At 54.6% G+C, this 21,087-nt stretch overlaps 1 protein-coding gene across 4 annotated transcripts in view; it reads right to left on the bottom strand.

Annotated features, from left to right (window-relative positions):
* The window catches only part of SPG7 (SPG7 matrix AAA peptidase subunit, paraplegin), a 54,863-nt gene that overhangs the window by 1,945 nt on the left and 31,831 nt on the right, over positions 1-21,087 (bottom strand). The window contains exons 10-16 of one of the 4 annotated variants that reach the window (XR_004439094.1): positions 13,394-13,518; positions 11,662-11,764; positions 10,200-10,310; positions 5,947-6,062; positions 3,320-3,522; positions 2,265-2,431; positions 1,684-1,761 (exon numbers count right to left, since the gene is read on the bottom strand). Coding sequence is in view for 2 of the 4 variants with exons in the window: in XM_033219379.1 (XP_033075270.1) it covers positions 1,668-1,761; positions 2,265-2,431; positions 3,366-3,522; positions 5,947-6,062; positions 10,200-10,310; positions 11,662-11,764; positions 13,394-13,518 (873 nt within the window). In the remaining 2 variants the exon portion in view is untranslated. Of the gene's footprint in view, positions 1-1,667; positions 1,762-2,264; positions 2,432-3,319; positions 3,523-5,946; positions 6,063-10,199; positions 10,311-11,661; positions 11,765-13,393; positions 13,519-21,087 lie in introns of all 4 variants that reach the window. The other 3 variants (XM_033219379.1, XM_033219378.1, XR_004439095.1) reach the window with 3 other exon arrangements.

Raw genomic sequence — 21,087 nt, 5'->3', positions numbered from 1 at the left:
CTACCCATCTGTTCACAACATGGGACACAGAGCCCTTCGCCTCTTCTGAGTTCTAAGCAGCAGTTATCAGAACCCAGAGACACAAAAGTTAACTCCAGCTCTGCCCACGGTGAGAAACACATCAGACAATCCCTACTGAGGAATGTCCTACAAAACATGAGACCAGTCCTCGAAACTGCCAAAGGAGGTCTGAGGAACCGTCACCCCAGAGAAGCCTAAGGAGACGGGTGATCAAACGCCACGTGGACTCCCAGAGCGGGAAGGACACTGGGAGAGGGAGCACGTCTGCATCACGTGTGCGCCCATCACTGTGGGTCGGCGGGGACTCTGCAGGTGGGAGGACTGCCCCAGGGGGGCCTCCACGGGGAGTGAGGCAGCGGGACAGGGCGCTCTCTGCACTGCGCCTGCAACTTTTCTACATCTAACACTACAGTAGGCCTGGGGCTGTGGCTCACGCCTGTAATCCCAACATTTTGGGAGGCCGAGGCAGGCAATTACCTGAGGTCAGGAGTTCAAGACCAGCTTGGCCAATATGGTGAAAGACTGTCTCTACTAAAAATACAAAAATTAGCCAGGCATGGTGGTGGGCGCCTGTAGTCCCAGCTACTCAGGAGGCTGAGGCAGAAGGATCGCTGGAACCCGCGAAGCAGAGGTTGCAGCGAGCCAAAATGGCGCCACTGTACTCCAGCCTGGGTGACAGAGCAAGACTTCGTCTAAAAAAAAAAAAAAAAAAGGCCGGGCGCGGTGGCTCAAGCCTGTAATCCCAGCACTTTGGGAGGCCGAGGCGGGCGGATCACAAGGTCAGGAGATCGAGACCATCCTGGCTAACACGGTGAAACCCCGTCTCTACTAAAAAATACAAAAAACTAGCCGGGCGAGGTGGCGGGCGCCTGTAGTCCCAGCTACTCGGGAGGCTGAGGCAGGAGAATGGCATGAACCCGGGAGGCGGAGCTTGCAGTGAGCTGAGATCTGGCCAGTGCACTCCAGCTTGGGTGACAGAGCGAGACTCCGTCTCAAAAAAAAAAAAAAATCCTCTCTAAAATTAAAACTTTATTTTAATAAAAAATTCAAGAAAGGCTGGGCGCGGTGGCTCAAGCCTGTAATCCCAGCACTTTGGGAGGCCAAGATGGGCAGATCATGAGGTCAGGAGATCGAGACCATCCTGGCTAACACGGTGAAACCCCGTCTCTACTAAAAAATACAAAAAACTAGCTGGGCATGGTGGCGGGCGCCTGTAGTCCCAGCTGCTCGGGAGGCTGAGGCAGGGGAATTGCCTGAACCCGGGAGGTGGGGCTTGCAGTGAGCTGAGATCGCGCCACTGCACTCCAGCCTGGGCAACAGAGCAAGACTCCGTCTCAAAAAAAAAAAAAAAAAAAAAAAAAAAAATTCAAGAAAAAAGTTTAAGAGTTGGAAAAAGATTAAACAAAACTGACAAAACACTGGTAATCGCTAATGGCAGGAACAGGCACAGGAGACTTTGTGGCAGCCTTCTTTCTACCTTGGGGGAACACACTGGATGAATTCATGATGAAAAGTGTGGGACATGTAAGTTTCAGGTGAGCTGGAATTCACATTGGCCACAGTGTTCTCTGTACTGTGTGCCTTGGAAATACTTCACGAGAGGGGTGGGGACCGTGGGTGCTGTGTGGGTGCTGCAGTCTCCTCGCCTGGCCAGGGCCTCACCGCCTGCAGCTTGTCCAGGTTGTCCTGCAGCACCTTCTCGGTGTGTCTGTAGGCCTTGGCCACCAGCAGTCTTGCTTCCTGCGAATGGAGGGAACTGTGTCAGGGGCAAGGCTGGCCGCCTGGCTCCGGCACCAAAGCACAGAAAAGAAATGCCAGGCTGGGAACATGGCCTTTCCCCTCTGAGGAGGAACAGGACTCCTCAGCTGGCAGGCGGTCTCCTGCCCGTGACCACTGCCAGGAGAGCAGAGCTCCACATGCCGCCCACCCACCCACAGCTGCCTCACAGGCCTTTCCTGGCCCAGTCTGAAGGCCATGTGGGTCCTGCATCTATTGTTCAGTGTATTTATTTGATATTCTTCCCAGATTCACATCTATAATTTCATTAGGAGCATCTATGTCCTCATCTGAGAAAAAAAATACTCCACAGGTAGGAACTACAGCAGAGCCCAGAAGGAAGAAACCCACGTGGGGCCTGCAGCTGAGCTCAGCTGGGGCGGCTGTGGTCGGCCCTTGTGTGGCAGACCCAGGGACTCCCTTCCCCGGGAGCACGGAGTGCAGCGGTGTGGCCAGAGCCGACTCACATGATCCATTATCTGCTGCAGGCCTTGGCTGAAGGGGCGCCGCCCGATGCCCACGAGTCCCTCCTGTGCCTCAGGGAAGGAGATGGGGCCGATGCCAGGTGCCATCCCAAACTGCTTCACCATGGAGTAGGCAATGCGGGTGACCTTCCTCAGGTCGTCCTGTGCCCCTGGAGGGTGGGGTCAAGACAGAGGGATCCTCAGCACTGCAGGTGCACAGCAGGCGTCCCGGTCAGCGTCCTGGGGCAGCACTGTGCCTCCCCATCCCCTTCCTCCCGAGGAGTCCCACCGTGAAGCTGGACAGTGAGGACGTTGGCATCTCGCCACTGTTCCTTAAGAGTCTTAAAACTGGCCGGGCGCGGTGGCTCAAGCCTGTAATCCCAGCATTTTGGGAGGCCGAGACGGGCGGATCACGAGGTCAGGAGATCGAGACCATCCTGGCTAACACGGTGAAACCCCGTCTCTACTAAAAATACAAAAAACTAGCCGGGCGCGGTGGCGGGCGCCTGTAGTCCCAGCTACTCGGGAGGCTGAGGCGGGAGAATGGTGTTAACCCGGGAGGCGGAGCTTGCAGTGAGCTGAGATCCGGCCACTGCACTCCAGCCTGGGCGACAGAGCGAGACTCCGTCTCAAAGAGTCTTAAAACTTTCAGAAATGCTCTTTTATTTGGAAATCTAGAACCTGGGGGGTGTACAGGAGCTCACTGCATGGCAGTTCTCAAGCACAAGCCCAGGCCTATGCGAGGCAAACCCATGGACCTGGAGCCCTGGGACCCTCCTTCAGTCTCTGGATAGCCCAGTGAAGTGATAGCTTCAGAACAGTGAAGCTGCTTCCATTTCATTCTGTTTCCTGTAGCCATTACCAAGAATTAACCAATTAAATGGGTTTAGAGTTGGCATATAGGTTAAGTTTTTTGTCCAGTTAAATTATCTAAAAAGTCTTACTTAGCTCCAAAGTTGTGCTGTAACTTATCTTTTAAGAAACACTTAATAAATTCAAAACTACATCTACACCAGATTCACCCCATGGCATTCACTGGAACAGAAGGAATAACGCACAGAAAAGCTCTCGGAAACCTCCGGGGCCCACGCAGCTGCTCCTCACCGGAAGTGACCTTGTTGAAGGACAGTGCTTCCGAGGCCCGGCCCCCCAGGGCCATGCACATCCGCTCAAACAGCTGCTCCTTGGTGAAGAGGTGCTGGTCTCTGGGAAGCATCTGAGCAAAGCCCAGGGCGGCGTTTGTCCGAGGGGCTATGGAGACCTGCACAGGGTCAAGATGGCCCACGTCAGCAGGCAGGATGTGGGCTTTGAGGAGGAAGGTGTGGGACTAAGAGGTCTCCGTCATTAAAGCGTCTCAAAGCAGGAAAGCAAATCAGCATCTTTTACAAGAGAGGACCCTAACACCACAGACGGCCAGCCCAGAGAGCAGGGTTCCCCCCAGAGGTGGCTGTTCATACACTGTTGGGGAGTGTCTTCTCATACGTGACTAGGGAGCCAAGCAGACAAGGGCCACAGAAGACAGCTGAGAGGCGAAGGACAAGTTACACCCCCAGCGGCCGCTGAGCTGACCCCTGGCACCAGCGACTGCCACCGAGGGTTCAGAGCAATGGGAACCCCAGGATGCTGAGGGAATGTGGACTGCCCTCACCTCTGCTGCTCTCCCACACCCCCACATCAGGTATGCAAGGAGGGGGCACGGGGCAACATGCTAACCCAACGACATGGAACCGCTGAGTGGGAGACGGAGGGAGACAGGGCAGGGGCAGGTTCTTTGCTGGCCCAGCTGCTGTTTCTGAGAACTGTGGCAGCAAGATGGCCACAACCAGGTGCTCTGAGAATCCTGAGAGGACGCTGAATTTAGAATCTAAAACGAGGCCCGGCGCGGTGGGTCCCATCTGTGATTTCAGCACTTTGGGAGCTAGAGGCGGGCAGATTGCCTGAGCCCAGGAGTTCGAGACTAGCCTGGGCAACATAACAAGACCCCTTCTCTACAAAAAAATACAAAAATTACCCGAGCCACCGGTGGTGCACGCCTGTAGTCTCAGCTACACAGGAGGCTGAGGTAGGAGGATCTTGTGAGCCTGGAAGGTCAAGGCTGCAGTGAGCTGTGACTGCACCACTGGACTCCAGTCTGGGCGACAGAGAGACAGACCCTGTCTCAAAACCAAAAAAAAAAAGGCTCTAAATAACGGCTGCAGTGATGATTGCATTAATGACCAAAACCACAACAGTGAATTCACAACCTTTTCCTGGCAGGACACTGAGCCTTGGGAAGGAGACTTACTTTTCCATTGTGACCATCTGACTTTTGCCTATCAAATAAAGTAGAAATTCTTTTTTCCCCTTTGAGAGAGAGTCTTGCTCTGTCACCCAGGCTGGAGTGCAATAGCACAGTCTTGGCTCACTGCAGACTCTGCCTCCCGGCCTCAAGGGATTCTTTTACCTCTGCCTCTCAAGTAGCTGGGATTACAGGTGTGCACCACCACATCCAGCTAATTTTTTGTATTTTTGAAAGAGGTGGGGTTTCACCATGTTGGCCAGGCTAGTCTCAAACTCCTGACCTCGGGTGATCTGCCCGCCTCGGCCTCCCAAAGCCCCTGCGTTAATTGTGATTTGTTGACATACTGAGTTAGAATGTTGTGTTCATTGCTCAGTTTCTCAGTATCCCTTAAATGGGACCCCGAGCTCAGTGTCCACTTGCCCCACACTGGGCCGGCTCTGGTCCCATGACTGCGGTGCACGTCACCAAGGAGCAGCACGTACCTGGTCCCCAAATGCTGGCCTCAGCCCTGCTGGGAGCCTGGGATGGGCAGGATGCTCTCTGATTAACACCCAACTTTGCTACAGCTCACGCCTGACAAATAGCAACGGAGACCACACTGGCAAGCCAAGCGGCAACTGCTGCACTGTATGCATTTTTTGCAGCGAACCCTGAGGTAGGAACACGGCACCGCTGCCGTCTCCGGTGAGCCTCAAACCTGCACCGGTTCCTGGAGCTCCACTGTAAAGATGGCACCTGCGTTCTGAATAGAGACCTCCTCTTGACAGCACTCGGGCTCCCAGTGGTGGAGCCACATGTCTTAGAGAAGATGTAACATCACCATTTGGTAAGAATAAACTTCCATTGAGTTCACAGCTGCCTACAAGAGTAGTTTTTTGTTTGTTTGAAGTAGACGGTTTTGCCATGTTGGCCAGGCTGGCCTCGAACTCCTGACCTCAGGTGATCCACCGTGCCCGGCCTACAGTAGCATTTTTTAAATGTACGCTCAACTCACTTCTTTCCAATGTTAGGAGTCATTTGGGGTGGACAGGCTGAGAACAGGCACAGGCAGTGAAACCCCACTGCATGGTGTGACCTTCCAGGAGTTACCCCAGTAGCAGCACCAGGCTCTGATGTGACACAGTCCATTCCTGCCTCCCACGCCCGAGCTTCTGCCCATCATCCTGGGACAGTCGCCTCCCACCTTGCTCCCTGGATCATGACATTGGCAGGCTATCCTCTCACATGACCTACAGACACAGGCGGGACTCCCCAGTCAGCTACAGACACAGGCGGGAACCCCCAGTCAGCTACAGACACAGGCGGGACCCCCCGGTCAGCTACAGACACAGGCGGGACCCCCCGGTCAGCTACAGACACAGGCGGGACTCCCCAGTCAGCTTTGGCCAAGGCCTGTGGACCCACCTTCATCACAGCCTCCGTGTGCTCCAGCATCCAGCCCACCAAGGCATGGCCCGACTCGTGAAACGCAACCACTTTCTGTTCTTCCTTGGACAGGATCTTGCTCTTTTTGGCAGTCCCTGAAAGAATGCCAGGGTGTGAGCCGGGCGCGGTGCTCACGCCTGTAATCCCAGCACTTTGGGGGGCTGAGGTGGGCGGGTCACCTGAGGTCTGGAATTCAAGACCAGCCTGACCAGTATGGTGAAACCCCATCTCTACTAAAAATACAAAAATTAGCCAGGCACGGTGGCAAGTGCCTGTAATCCCAGCTACTCGGGAGGCTGAGGCAGGAGAATCACTTGAATCTGGGAGGCAGAGGTTACAGTGAGCCAAGATCACGCCACTGCACTCCAGCTGGGTGATGCAGCGAGAATCCGTCTCAAAAAAACAACCAACTGGCGGGGTGCGGTGGCTCAAGCCTGTAACCCCAGAACTTTGGGAGGCCGAGATGGGCGGATCACGAGGTCAGGAGATCGAGACCATCCTGGCTAACACGGTGAAACCCCGTCTCTACTAAAAATACAAAAAACTAGCCGGGCGAGGTGGCGGGCACCTGTAGTCCAAGCTACTCGGGAGGCTGAGGCAGGAGAATGGCATAAACCCGGGGGCGGAGCTTGCAGTGAGCTGAGATCTGGCCACTGCACTCCAGCCTGGGCGACAGAGCGAGACTCCATCTCAACAACAAAAAAATGCCACGGGGTGTGAGCTGAGGCTCCTGCCCCGTGTAGTCAAAGCAAGGCTCTCTCTGCACATCTGCAGCTCTGTAGCCATGGCTCCCAACACCCAACTCAAAACACTCTTCAGGTCAAAGAGCTGTTGAAGGAGGTCGTGATTTCTTCTTTTATAAATGTTGCAAATACAAAATAGCTCCTGCTGCTTTTAGGAGCAAGTGCAACCCTCTGAGAAGTCTCTCCTCCTGCCCCAGGGTTGGGCGAGGTCCACAGGGTCAGGGCAGGGGTCACAGAACAGCAGCTTTTGACTTTCTGGCAGGATGGGCAGAGGTCTCCTCTGAGGTATGGGCCTCCTGCTTACTCTCCCTCTCCTCTCAGACCTGGTGGGGCAGCTCCCACCCCCATCACCTTCTGGATCCTCATGGCTTCGACTCATCCCTTCAGAGGCCTTTTGCCTCAGGGACAAGGCTTTTTTTGGTAAGAGACAGGGTCTCACTTTGTCGCCCAGGTTGGAGGGCAGTGGTGCAATAATGGCTCACTGTTGCGCCAACCTCCCGGGTTCTAGCAATCCTCCCACCCCAACCGCCTGAGTAGCTGGGACCAGAGGTGTGCTCTACCACCACGCCTGGCTAATACTCTTTTCTTTCTTTCTTTCTTTTTTTTTTTTTTTTAAAAGAGATGGGGTCTTGCTGTGTTGCTCAGGCTGGTCTCAAACTCCTGGCCTCAAGCAATCCTCCTGCCTCAGCCCCCAAAGTGCTGGTATTACAGGCATGAGCTACAGCGCCCAGCCAGGGACAAATGTTTGATTAAACTTCCCCTGTTCAGCTTACTGGTGAGGCTTCATTTCCTGTCTCACATTTTCCACACATCTGTAAGTCTCCATTTTGTACAACTTGAATCAGCTCGTGGTCCTGAGCACTCAAGTACATCGTGCTACTGGAACCTTCCACCACCACTTTACTGTAAGGCTTTAAATCCTAAGACACACTGGCTGTGGCCGATGAATTACTCCAACCAGAGCCGGCTACAGGACTACGTATAAAGGCACGAGACCACAAGGCATACAAGACAGGCTTACCTGAAAACAAACGAGTGTGTTTCTAGTATGGACAAGTGCGGGCAGGCTGTCGACACCAGGAGGGACAAGCTCATTTCAACAGGGATGGCACGGCCAAGCCTGCAGCCTGGGTACCATGAGGACACCATGCTCAACCGCCCATGCCAGTGGCCAGAGATGGGCACTTAGGGGCATCTCTCCACCCAGGAGCCTGGGCTCCCCGTGCTCCCTGCACTTCCTTTAATCAGACCATTCTGGCATTTGACTGTGAACTGCACTGACTACTCCCCATTCCCTGTGTGTACAGCTCGTTACCACACGCTCTCTCTTCCCTCTGCCTGACCCTTCACTTCTGCCTCATGGGATCTGGGGGTGGAGGATGGCCCTCCCCACTCCTGGCGCCCTCCCTGCCCAGGATCTGTGCGTAGTAAGCCTTTGAATGTGTTTCCTATCGTGGTGGGGCCTGAATTTGCACCTTCCACAAGGAAGAACCAGGGGCTGCCCAGGCTGGGTTTTCTCAGGCATGTGGGGGACACAGGACAGGCCCCAGCACCAGAGCAATGGTCAGGCAGGCATAACCTGGACGTGAATCAGACAGGAGCCATGGGACGTCTGCCAGTGTAAGCAAGTTTCCTGGAGGGACTCCTGGACTTCGGATGGACATTAAGCTGTCCACTGGGTCAAAGATGCATCCCTTGGAGGGTGCAGGATAACCTTCATCTCCCCTGAGTACAGGACTGCCGGCCACCAGGCACTGGACCCCAGTTCAAACTGCTGCGGGCTCTCAAGACTCAGGCTGTCCACTCTAAAGATGAACACAGAGGACCCACTCTGCATCACACACGGGAAATGGTGTACTGTTAGTATTTTTCTTTCTTCTCCTGGAGTCAGGGGTCTCGCTCCGTTATCCAGGCTGAACTGCAGTGGTGTGATCACAGCTCTCTGTAGCCTCAACCTCCTGGGCTTAAGCCATCCTCCTGCCTTGGTCTCCCAGAGAGCTGGGCTTACAGGCATGAGCCGCCACACCTTGCCCTGGCTGTATTTTCTTTCAAGTGGCCTGTAGTTCCCACTCAGTCCTTCCTGCTTTGCTACTATTATCAAAAGCTTATCAATTTCCACATAAAAGTAAATGGTTACCAAAAATACATTTTGGTAAGACACAGGCAGCGCCAGTCCTCCAGACCCGTGGGGCGGTCGGGGAGAAGCCAGGCGTGTTTTGCAGTGTCTGGCACAGTGGCTGGCCCCACTCCTCTGCAGGGATCCACCGCCTTTCCAAGCTGAAGCCCTGGGGACCTGCCAGAGGCATGTTTGCTAGGAATTCACTCAGATTGAGGGTGAGGGAACTCGGTTCTCGCAGGGACAGCTCGCAAGGGAGGCTCATGCTCCTCAAATACCTGGGGCAAGAACCACTTCCCTTTTCTTTTTTTTTTTATTGAGACGGAGTCTCGCTCTGTCACCCAGGCTGGGGTGTAATGGCCAGATCTCAGCTTACTGCAAGCTCCGCCTCCTGGGTTTACGCCATTCTCCTCCCTTAGCCTCCCCAGTAGCTGGGACTACAGGCGCCCGCCACCTCGCCCGGCTAGTTTTTTGTATTTTTTAGTAGAGACGGGGTTTCACCGTGTTAGCCAGGATGGTCTTGATCTCCTGACCTCGTGATCCACCCGTCTCGGCCTCCCAAAGTGCTGGGATTACAGGCGTGAGCCACCACGCCCAGCCACCACTTCCCTTTTCAAACGTTCACTGTGTCTCAGATTGACACTGTGGGTCTGAACTCCATTCCATGAGATGACTGATCACATCTGGTTGTTGCCATCATAGTTACAGAAACCTCCAGCAGCTCCGATTCCCAGTTTAGTCCTGCTCTCCTCACAGACGTCGCAGACCCCACACTGAGCAGCCGCAGAATGGCAGTCAGAGGCGGCCAGCCCACCCAGCACCAAAACTCATCTCCTGTTCCTACGGAGAGTCGGAGCCATGAGTTTCGCCAGAGGTCGCGCAGCAGATCCACGCCTGTCCGCAGAGCCCCTACTGCACTGAAGGCACAGCTGTCCCTCCATGGCCGCGGGCAGCAGCAGCCCTCCGGCCCACAGTCAGCAGTTGGAGCTCAGCCCCCATGGGGCCGGGGCTAGGCTGAGCCCACCACACCCAGGCTGGTAAGGCATTTTTAGTTTTTATTTCGTTATTTTTATTTTTGGAGGGGAACTTTTTATTTTTTTTTTCATTTTCTTTGGCAAGGCATTTTTATATTTTGGTAGGATGAGTGTCTACTCTTAGGTAAGTCTGTGATACTTTAAGGAACAGTACATGGCATCATAAAGACATGAGTTACACAGAACTGAAACGCAACGCGTGTGATGGTTCCCGGCCACTAAATCACAGGACACCCAGGCCTGGATCTGGCTCCATCCACCTCATCTCTAAATACCTGCCTGGGTATTTCTGGGGTTCAAGCCCTGCTAAGAACGGCCTTCACCAGGGCGCCCCTGTACCTGCGAGGACGCGCTCCACGGCGTATTCGAAGTTGAGCGTGTGCACAGAAGCGTGTCCCTCCCGCGCAGCGTGCAGGGCAGCCTCGTTGCAGATGTTGGCGATGTCAGCCCCTGCCAACACAAACGACAGCCAGGGCACAGTGGGGTGGGGTTCTGCTCTCTATCAGGGCTTAGGAGGAGGAAGGGGCCCTCAAGGAAGAACAAAGATGGCCGGGCACGGTGGTTCACGCCTGTAATACCAGCACTTTGGGAGGCTGAGGCAGGCGGATCACCTGAGGTCAGGAGTTGGAGACCAGCCTGGCCAACACGGTGAAACCCCATCTCTACTAAAAATATAAAAATTAGCCGGGCGTGGTAGTGCATGCCTATAATCCCAGCTACTCTGGAGGTTGAGGCAGGAGAATTGGTTGAATCCAGGAGGCAGAGGCTGCAGTTAGCCAAGATCACACCACTGCACTCCAGTCTGGGTGACAGAGCAGGACTCTGTCTCAAAATAAATAAGTAATTAATTAAAAGGAAGAACAAAGAGGGAAAAGAGACCAAGAAGCAAGAGTGCTGCTGAGAGCGTGTGGGAGAGAGGCGAGGGGAGCCAGCACCAGCAGCAGAGGTGGGGAGTGGCAGGCACTGCAACCATGTTCCACTGAGGCCATTTCACAGACTAGACACAGAACCGCCAAGCTCCGTCCACCCTGACACCCGTCTCTCTCCTCCCAAGGGCAGTTCCACACCCCATCTTGTGAGATTCCACCTAACAGCTCGTGGGCATTGATGGCAAAGAAATTAAAGGCTCTCAGTATCCACAAAATTCTAGTGAAAGATCTTAACAAACAATCAAAGGGGAAGTTCATCTCAATAAAAGGGAGTTTTGTTTACATTAAGTTTTAAAATGTGAGCCACGCAGAAAAAAGCGTCTTGATGTATGATTTCTATTTCTACAACTTGACAGAGACTGTGAGGGTCAGCGGGAGGCGGCTTTGCCGGCACTGCGTCCTCTGACCCCGGGTCTGACAGGAAACGCCGGGATGACTGGTCACTGTGTGGAAGGAAACGTGCCGGCACTATCTCTATCTCTGGAGTCAAGCACAGTCTCTGCTTTTCCACCCCTGGGGCAGAGGAAGGAGTGCGGGTGCCGTCTTGACCTCCTGCCATCCTACATGCACACCAGCTCCCACCCAGGCCTGTACTGAGCAGGGCCCCCAGACAAGGCAGCGCCCACCCTACACGGGAGGCCTCGACGTGGTGTGCACAGGTGAGACCACCGGCCCTCAGGGCGTGACGCTGCCCCGGCTGCGGGGGGGGGGGGGGGGAACGTACCACTGAACAGGGCGTGATGCTGCTGCCCCGGCTGCGGGGGGGAACGTACCACTGAACAGGGCGTGACGCTGCCCCGGCTGCGGGGGGGAACGTACCACTGAACAGGGCGTGGTGCTGCCCGGCTGCGTGGGGCCGGGGGGACACGTACCACTGAACCCTGGTGTCAGCTCTGCCAGACGCTGGGAGTAAAAGCTGCTGGACTGGGTCAGCTTCAGGCTCTTCAGGTGCTGCTCAAAAATCTCCCGCCTCTCCTGCCAGAACCAGGGGAGGAGGACAGACCGTTGGGCTCATGCCCAGTTACTGCCGCAGGCGCTGCATGTTTGTCTGCGGGGAGAGAGGGGGGGTCCCAGACGCGCCTGCCCTGAGGGCAAGCCTCAGCTTCCCAAGTGGCTGGGATTACAGGTGTGTGCCATCACGCCTGACTGAGTTTTGTATTTTTAGTAGAGACAGGGTTTTGCAAACTTGGCCAGGCTGGTCTCGAACTCCTGGCTTCAAGTGATCCACCCGCCTCGGCCTCCCAATGTGCTGGGATTACAGGCGTGAGCCACCATGCCTGGCCATGAGCAGCATTTTAAACATGAACAGAACGCTCTCGGATGGCCGGGTCCGGTGGCTCACACCTATAATCCTAGCACATTAGGAGGCCGACGGGGGCAGCCTGGCCGACATGGTGAAATCCCGTCCCTACTAAAATACAAAATTAGCCAGGTGTGGTGGTGCACGCCTGTAATCCCAGCTACTCGGGAGGCTGAGGCTGGAGAATCACTTAAAGCTAGGAGACAGAGGTGGCAGTGAGCTGAGACTGCGCCGCTGCACTCCAGCCTGCGGGATAGAGTGAGACTCTGTCTCAAAAAAAAAAAAAAAGAAAAAGAACGCTCTTGGAAGCCAAGGTGGGTGGGGATCACTTGAGGCCAGGGGTTTGACACCAGCCTTGGCAACACAGTGAGCTCCCATTAAAAATTAGCCGCCACGATGGTGCCCGCCCGTCGCGGTCCCAGCTCCTCAGCTTGAGCTCTGAAGGTCGAGGCTGCAGTGAGTGGTGATCGCAGCACTGCACTACAGCCCGGGGGACAGCGCAACACCCTTTCTCTAAAAATCAAAAGAAAAAATCAAGAAGAAAAAAGAGAGCCGCCCTCCCCTGGAGAAGCCACTGTTCCCTGGAGGAGCAGTGTCCCCTGGAGAAGCTGTGTCCAGCAGGAAGGGCTTCCGCTCTGCCCTTCACTCTCCATCTCAACAAAGGCCGAGCACCGGCTGAGGCATCAGGGCAGCTGCCTGTGTGAGCCCAGCCCTGCTCCCCAGGTTGCAGTGACACACCATGAACCTACCAGCAAACCCTGAGGCCCTCTCTCCAAACCCTCCCCTCCATGAGCTGAACTCCTGCTCCCTCAGGGCAGCAACCAAGGCCCTTTGGCCAGGAAGTGTAACGTCCAACCAGAGCCCTGTGACAGAGGAGGGATCAGGAAAGAGGCCTCAGAACTCCTACTCCCACCCCAATTTCAGGGCAGCTGCACAGTCCACGCCTCCAGAACCCACGCTCTGGATGGAAGGAAATGATGCCGCACAAGAATAAAGTTTCCCACGATTTTTCCTCCCGGATTTTGTTTCAAAGGATTTGCTATAAAAACCAGACTGATACCCAGGATAAAAGGAAAACCAGTAGCGGGTGAAAAGAACTGTAAAGCCCTGAGCAGGGAGTGCAGCAGGTGGGCAGGTCTGCTGGGGGCACGCGGCCGATGTGGGGGCCATGCTGGACAGTGCCAGCACCTGCGGGACAGCAACAGGCTTCACACCAAGAACTGTCTTAGAGGAGAGGCCAGACCACCCAGAAGGAGTGAGGGCGGCCCAGGTGGAGTGGGAGAGGCTGGGGTCCTGGCTCTGACCTGCAGTGTGGGAAGATCAATGAAGACGTGCCGGTCCAGTCGGCCTGGCCTCATCAGAGCACCGTCCAAAATGTCAGCTCGGTTCGTGGACGCCAGGACAATGACATGGTCTGTGGTGCCCATTCCTGAAGGGACAGACAGTGGCCCTGAGGGTGAGGGTCCTGACACAAATTTCCCCTGCAGGTTCCCCTTCAGGATACAGGAGGGAGAGGGACCCTCCCCGCCCCAGGCCCAGAGAGAAAGGAACACCCAGTCCTTCTGTACTACGAGCCGCGATCCTTCCCCCATCGCTCCCAGCCAACATCACCAGGAGGAACAGGAATTTCCCCATTTTGACAAGTGATAACAGCAACACCATCCCTGGGGCTAGCTACTGAGGCAGAACTGTCCAAGGCCCTCCTGGAGCTCCTACGGCATCCTGGAGCGTCTCTCTGTCTCATGGTGTCACCTGGGAGCCGGTCCTCACAGCCGCCCCACAACCCCATCATTATTAGTGTGACTTTGTTACATTTTAGCTAACACTCAGCTTTAAGCTGTGACTTTGAAACATTTTATCTTCAACGCCTGGCCTTAAGCCCTGGGTTTCAGGCTTGAGGTTTGTCATCGGATAATTTAAAAGTGAGCCCAGAAACGATCACTCATTCCTGGTGTCTGTGAACCTTGACTGGACCCTGATGTGAATAAATCAACTGCGAAATGATTTATGAAGCTGCTGGGAACACCTGACTGGATGCTTCTAAGGACGTTCAGGTGTTATGATGTTGTGATATTTCTCTGAATTTAAACAAATGTACTCAGAGCATATAAGATTCAAAACTTTGGGTCTGCTTTCAAAGAATCCACTTGGCTGGGCGCGGTGGCTCACACCTGTAATCCTAGCACTTTGGGAGGCTGAGGCGGGTGGATCACGAGGCCAGGAGTCCGAGACCAGCCTGGCCAAGATGGTGAAACCCTATCTCTACTAAAGATACAAAAAATTAGCCAGCCGTGGTGGCGGCGCCTGTAATCCCAGCTACTCGGGAGGCTGAGGCAGGAGAATCGCCTAAACCTGGAAGGCGGAGGTTGCAGTGAGCCGAGATGGCACCATTGCAATTACGCTCCAGCCTGGGCTAGAGGGCAAGACTCCGCCTAAAAAAAAAAAAAAATCCACTGGTGGCCGGGAACGCACAGTAGCTCACGCCTGTAATCCCAGTACTTTGGGAGGTTTACGTGGGTGGATCACCTGAGGTCAGGAGTTTCAAGACCATCCTTGCCAATATGGTGAAACCTCATCTCTACTAAAAATACAAAAATTAGCTGGGTGTGGTGCGCGCCTGTAATCCCAGCTACTTGGGAGTTTGAGGCAGGAGAATCACTTGAACCAGGAGACGGAGGTTACAGTGAACCGAGATTGCGTCACTACACTCCAGCCTGGGCGACAGGGCAAGACTCTCAAAAAAAAAAAAAAAAAAAGGAAAAGGTCCACAATAAACAGTGTTGAAAGTAAAGATTCGATGAGACCTCCCGTGACTAATGTAAGAACAGGATCTCCCGTCACTAATGTAAGAAACCCTAAATAGGCCGGGCGCGGTGGCTCAAGCCTGTAATCCCAGCACTTTGGGAGGCCGAGACGGGCAGATCACGAGGTCAGGAGATCGAGACCATCCTGGCTAACACGGTGAAACCCCGTCTCTACTAAAAATACAAAAACTAGCCGGGCGAGGTGGCGGGCGCCTGTAGTTCCAGCTACCTGGGAGGCTGAGGCAGGAGAATGGCGTGAACCCGGGAGGCGGAGCTTGCAGTGAGCTGAGATCCGGCCACTGCACTCCAGCCCCGGCGACAGAGTGAGACTCCGTCTCAAAAAAAAAAAAAAAAAAAAGAAACCCTAAATAATCCCAGCACGTTGGGAGGCCAAGGTGGGAGGACTGTGAACCCAGGAGGTGGAGGCTGCAGTGTGCTGTGATCATGCCCCTGAACTCCAGTCTGGGCAATGGAGCGAGACTCTGTCTCCAGCAACCCTGTGTTCTTAGGACAGGACCTGAACGCTCTGAGGGGCCCGAGGGGAGGGGCCTGACCAGCTTCTCCAGGGCTACTGTCCTGAGTTTCACTAAGCAGTAGCCGCCAGGACTGCACAGCAGCTCAGTCCAAGCCACACCCCACTCCCAAGCAAATCAAATCACTCCCGAATTTCAAAGGAACTTTGAAAGACACAACCATTCTCCCTGGTTCCCCAAGTCAGAATGTGATACGCTGGGATGCTGAGTCCCAGTTACATTTCTAGAAGGGAGATGACAGAAGAGAACCACCTCGCCAAGGCAAAGGCAGTGCCTAAAGATGATGACTCGGCCGGGCGCGGTGGCTCACCCCTGTAATCCCAGCACTTTGGGAGGCCGAGGCGGGCGGATCACAAGGTCAGGAGATCAAGACCATCCTGGCTAACACGGTGAAACCCCGTCTCTACTAAAAATACAAAAAATATTAGCCAGGCGAGGTGGCGGCGCCTGCAGTCCCAGCTACTCGGGACGCTGAGGCAGGAGAATGACGTGAACCTGGGAGGCGGAGCTTGCAGTGAGCCGAGATAGCACCACTGCACTCCAGCCTGAGCGACAGAGCGAGACTCTATCTCAAAAAAAAAAAAAAAGGAAAAAAAGGTAAAATGAAAACAGCAGCCAGGCCAGGGAGGTGCAGTGCGAGCTCACTAGAGGGGGCGGCGCCTGGTTCAAGCACAGCTCAGCCTTCAGCAGAGTCTGGCCAGGTCACCCTGCGGGACACATGCGGTGTCAGGATATGGACTTCCTGGGACTGGATCCCTCGTTTGGCTTTTTAAGTTTTGTATTCTAACAGTAACAGATACACAACAAATTGCAAAAAACAGCACAGAGCTGTCCTTTGGCCCAGGTCCCCCAGGAGCTGCATATTCAGTAGCTGCAAAACAAAGGCAAAGCCAGGAGACTGACATGGAAACGCCAGGCCCTCGCTCAGACACCCCCACTCCTACGTGCTCTCACCTGTGTGCTCCACATAGATGGACACTTGCATCACATGCACGTTCGCGTAACCAACGTCTCCCATCACGACACAGAACTGCCCTCCTCAGAGGCCTCCCTCCTCCCTGCAGGCCTCCCCTAACTGCTGACAACCACTAACCTGTTCTCCATCCCCAGAATTTTGTTATTTTGACAATTTCGTACAAGTGGAGTCACACGATACTAAGCCTGGCTCTTCTCACTTGGCGTCATTTCCTTGTTGCTGCAGGAAGAAAGTTTCCTTCTACTGCTATGCAGAACACCAGGATAAGGGTATACCAGTTTCAGCTCTCTGCCACTGAATGGCACCTGGGTCACTTCCGGGTTTCAGTTATTACGGGTAAACGAGCATCGGCGCCCAGGCAGTGACGGCATGCAGGCATTTCGTGTGAGCCTAACTCTTTGTTTCCCTGGGATGAGCACCCAGGAGGGTGGACATGGGGTCATGTGGTGGGCACACGTTTCGTTTTGGCTCACTGCAACCTCCGCCTCCCGGGTTCACGCCATTCTCCTGCCTCAGCCTCCCGAGTAGCTGGGACTACAGGCTCCCGCCACCTCACCCGGCTAGTTTTTCGTATTTTTTAGTAGAGACAGGGTTTCACCGTGTTAGCCAGGATGGTCTCGATCTCCTGACCTCGTGATCCACCCGTCTGGGCCTCCCAAAGTGCTGGGATTACAGGCTTGAGCCACCGCGCCCGGCCATTAATTTTTATATTTTTTTAGAGACAGAATCTCACTATGTTGCTCAGGCTGGTCTCAAACTCCCGGGCTCAAGTAATCCTTCCAACTCAGCCCTGCAAAGTGCTGGGATCACATGTATGGCCCAGATCACAGCCAGTCACTGCTCTTTACTCTAGCTCTCCTATGAGGTGTGTGTTCCTATCAAAATCCCGGCAAGATACTTTATACTTTGGTAGATAGGAACAAGCTTATTCTAAAAATTACAGGAAAAGGCAAAGGAATAGCTGAAACAATTCTGGTAAAGAACAAAGTGGGAGGAATCAAGTCTCATGTAAGCGAGACACCAGGTGTGTGTGAAAGGATAGACTCAGAGCCAGCACAGACCCCCCACGCCCACCTGAGCTCTGGCAAAGGTGCAAGCACAACTTGGTGGAGAGAAGACAGCGTTTCAGACCAGTGGGGCTGGAGCACTTTTCCACAGGCATAAAATGAACCTGACCAAACCTCCCACTTCATGCAGATGTTAACTTAAGATCATGGATTATATCTAAAACTTCTATAAGAAACCCACGAGGCCGGGCGCGGTGGCTCAAGCCTGTAATCCCAGCACTTTGGGAGGCCGAGACGGGCGGATCACAAGGTCAGGAGATCGAGACCATCCTGGCTAATACGGTGAAACCCCGTCTCTACTAAAGAATACAAAAAAACTAGCCGGGCGATGAGGCGGGCACCTGTAGTCCCAGCTACTTGGGAGGCTGAGGCAGGAGAATGGCGTGAACCTGGGAGGCGGAGCTTGCAGTGAGCTGAGATCCGGCCACCGCACTCCAGCCTGGGCGACAGAGCCAGACTCTGTCTCAAAAAAAATAAAAAAAAAAAAAAAAAAGGAAACCCACGAGCGGCCAGGCTCACACCTGTATTCCCAACACTTTGAAGAGCTGAGGTGAAAAGATCATTGGAACCAGGAGTTCAAGAGCAGGCTAGGCAACAAGGTGGGACCCCAGCTGAACACCAATTTTTTTTTTAATTAGCTGGACATGTTGGTGCACACACCTGTGGTCCCAGCTACTCAGAAGGCTGAGGTGGGAGGATGGCTTGAGTCCCGGAGGCGGAGGTGCGGTGAGCTGAGATCAACCACTGCACTCCAGCCTGGGTGACAGAGCAAGACTCTCTGTCTCACAGAAAAGAAAAAAGAAACCTACAGGAGAAAATCTTTAGGATCTAGGAATAGGCAAACAGTTCCTTTTTATTGTTTGTTTGTTTGAGACAGAGTTTCACTCTTTTTGCCCAGACTAGAGTGCAATGGTGCCATCTCGGCTCACTGCAACCTCTGCCTCCCGGGTTCAAGCAATTCTCCTGCCTCAGCCTCCCAAGTAGCTGGGATTACAGGCGCCTGCCACCATGCCCGGCTAATTTTGTATTTTTAGAAGAGATGGGGTCTCACCATATTGGTCAGGCTGGTCTTGAACTCTTGACCTCAGGTGATCCACCCACGTAGGCCTCCCAAAGTGCTAGGATTACAGGTGTGAGCCATCACACCTGGCAGGCAAACAGTTCTTAGATTTCACAGTAAAAACAAGATCTATAAAAGCAAAAATTGATAAACTGAACTTTAACAAAATGAACAGCTTTTGCTGTTCCCCATTAGAGGGTGAAAAGACAACGGACAGCTGGAGAGAGAGTAAGTAAACCACATGTCCAAAAAAGGGCTGTGTTCAGAGCCCTGGAAAACACTCAGAGCTCAGTCAACACACCCGCTGAGAAGATGCACCCTCGGGCCTCAAGATCTGCGCCCCCAAGCCCTGAGCTCCACCCCTTAGCTCCTGCCTGGGTTTCCCACAGTATCCTCAGTGCTCGGGGCTGCCTGCCGGTCCACCATCCCTGGGACCTAAGACATTGTCCAAAAACACAAGCAACCAAGCTCTGAGGATAAAGGACCGGCTGCCACAGCCTCACTTCCCAGAGGGCCCCAGACAGGTCCCCCGAGAGGCTCCCAACTTGTGCAGGACCCAACAGTTTTGGGGATGTTTCTGGGTCAGAGGCTCCTTCCATTCCCTGTTGGAGGCGCATGTGGAGGACAGCAGGGCAGGCAGAGGCGGCACCACGGGCGGCAAGCCACAGACAGAAGCTAGACCTGACCCCGCTCTCCCGCTCAGAGCCTGAGACCCCTGAACCAGCACCCACTTCCTCTGAGAGGACAGAGGGCAGGACAGCAACATCACCTCTGGGCCACGAGCAAGCGCCCAAGAGCTGACTCAAGTGGGAGTAAGTCACACTGCCGGCCCCTCCCCGCCTGGGGAGCCCAGAAGCCCAGGCCTCCTCCTGTCCATCCATGCCCCAGGCTCACTGTCCATTCTGGCTTGAGCCTGGCGGAATTTCCCCCAGTGTTCTCTAAATGGCTCCTATCAAGATTTTACCAACAGGACTTCCACATAGAGCAGGTGACAGCGGATGCCCCTGGCTATGTCGGGGTGGAGGGTACTGGTGCTTTGAGGGATGTCTCAACACACCAGGACAGCACGAAACGCCCAACCCAGAGCAGCTGCTCCCACCTGAGCGCACCCTTCCAACCCGACGTCTAAAATGGGGAAAAAAGCTGCATCCCCATCCCGCTCCCGGCAGAGCCCACGCTTCTGAGCTGAAGAACACACCCGAACCCCCAGTGCGGTTCTCTGCGCTCCAGCCTGGTCACACCAGTGCCACCCAGGGCTCAGCAGTGCTTGCAATTCCCACAGGAGTACAGGGGCAGTCGGCGAGTGTGAGTTGTGAGTCAGACGGCCAGCTTCTGCTGGGCCTCAGCTTCTCCCTCTGCCAGCGCCCATCTACCCACCTGGCAGGCAGTCCAAGGCTCTGTGCTTGATACATGCACTGCCACATTAAAGACAGAGGTAGGGGTATCCCCGGGTCACACTGGGACCAGGACCAGGACCCCGGCTTCCCAGGACCTCATTCACTGCCCAGACACTGGGAGCCTGGACCTGAAAGAGCCCACGGTAACCACTGCCAGGTGCACGTGCTGATGACTTTATTTTTCACAGACTGAAAAAACAGAGGCTGGCAAGGTGGCTCAAGCCTCGGGTCCCAGCTACTCGGGAAGCTGAGGCAGGAGGCGGAGGCTGCAGTGAGCTATGATGGTGGCACCACACTCCAGCCTGGGCGACAGAACGAGACCCTGTCTCTGCAGAACAAAAAGTCGAAGCATAAAATGTTTACAGCAGCATTTTCCGTGTGTGGCTGCATGTTAGGGCTCGGCTTCTGCCACCAGGGGATGACTATGTTGAAGGGAGGCCTGTGTGAACTGCTAGGCGTATGCGGCTCCCACGTGTGGTCAGTGCTGACGCTCCCCATCACTGCTTTCTAGCACAGGAGCTGGGAACTGGACGTCCACAGCCAGTGGAGCCTCCAGTGCTCTCTGATTTACACCCCTCCCAGGGGGGTCTGGGGTCCACAGGACACCGCCACGGACCGGCTGACATAACCAACAAGGCTGGGGCTTTTCTCTTCCCCAGCGAGAATTTCCCACGACCGGATCAGCATCCGCCCCATCCCGCGCACTTCCCTGAACAGAAGCAACAAAGCCTGGCCTGGGGCCTCGGTGGGGCTGAGCGCACAGCTGTGGCTCTGCATAAAGGGACTTGTTCGGAGCTGGCACAACTCAACAAGAGGCCTCAGTCAGCGGATTCCCAGGCCTCAGCAAATCCGGGGGCGGAAGCAGCTCTTCTTATGATAGCACAGAGAGGTTATGTGGAAAAGGTCATTTGATATATGCTTGCCTTTGGGCTCAAGTCACTCAAAAAGGTGGTCTCTGTCTTCAGTGCGAAAGGCAACCCCAGCAGAGCGAACGACATTGCCCTCGGTGGCTATGTGGGCTCCGTGAGGCAGGAGCGGGCGGGGGTCTCTCCTCTGAGCCTCCTCATGGTCCCCTGGGAGGGCACCTGGTCAACACGGAGAAGGCCGCAGACTCACAGGACGAAGAACTCGGTGTTCACGCTGCGCCCGCACGGCACAGCC

The sequence above is a fragment of the Trachypithecus francoisi genome, unplaced genomic scaffold (assembly GCF_009764315.1).
Source record: "Trachypithecus francoisi isolate TF-2019V2 unplaced genomic scaffold, Tfra_2.0 Lachesis_group10, whole genome shotgun sequence".
NCBI lineage: Eukaryota > Metazoa > Chordata > Mammalia > Primates > Cercopithecidae > Trachypithecus > Trachypithecus francoisi.
The sequence above is the reverse complement of the archived record's forward strand: the minus strand, read 5'-3'. Positions and strand labels throughout refer to the sequence as shown.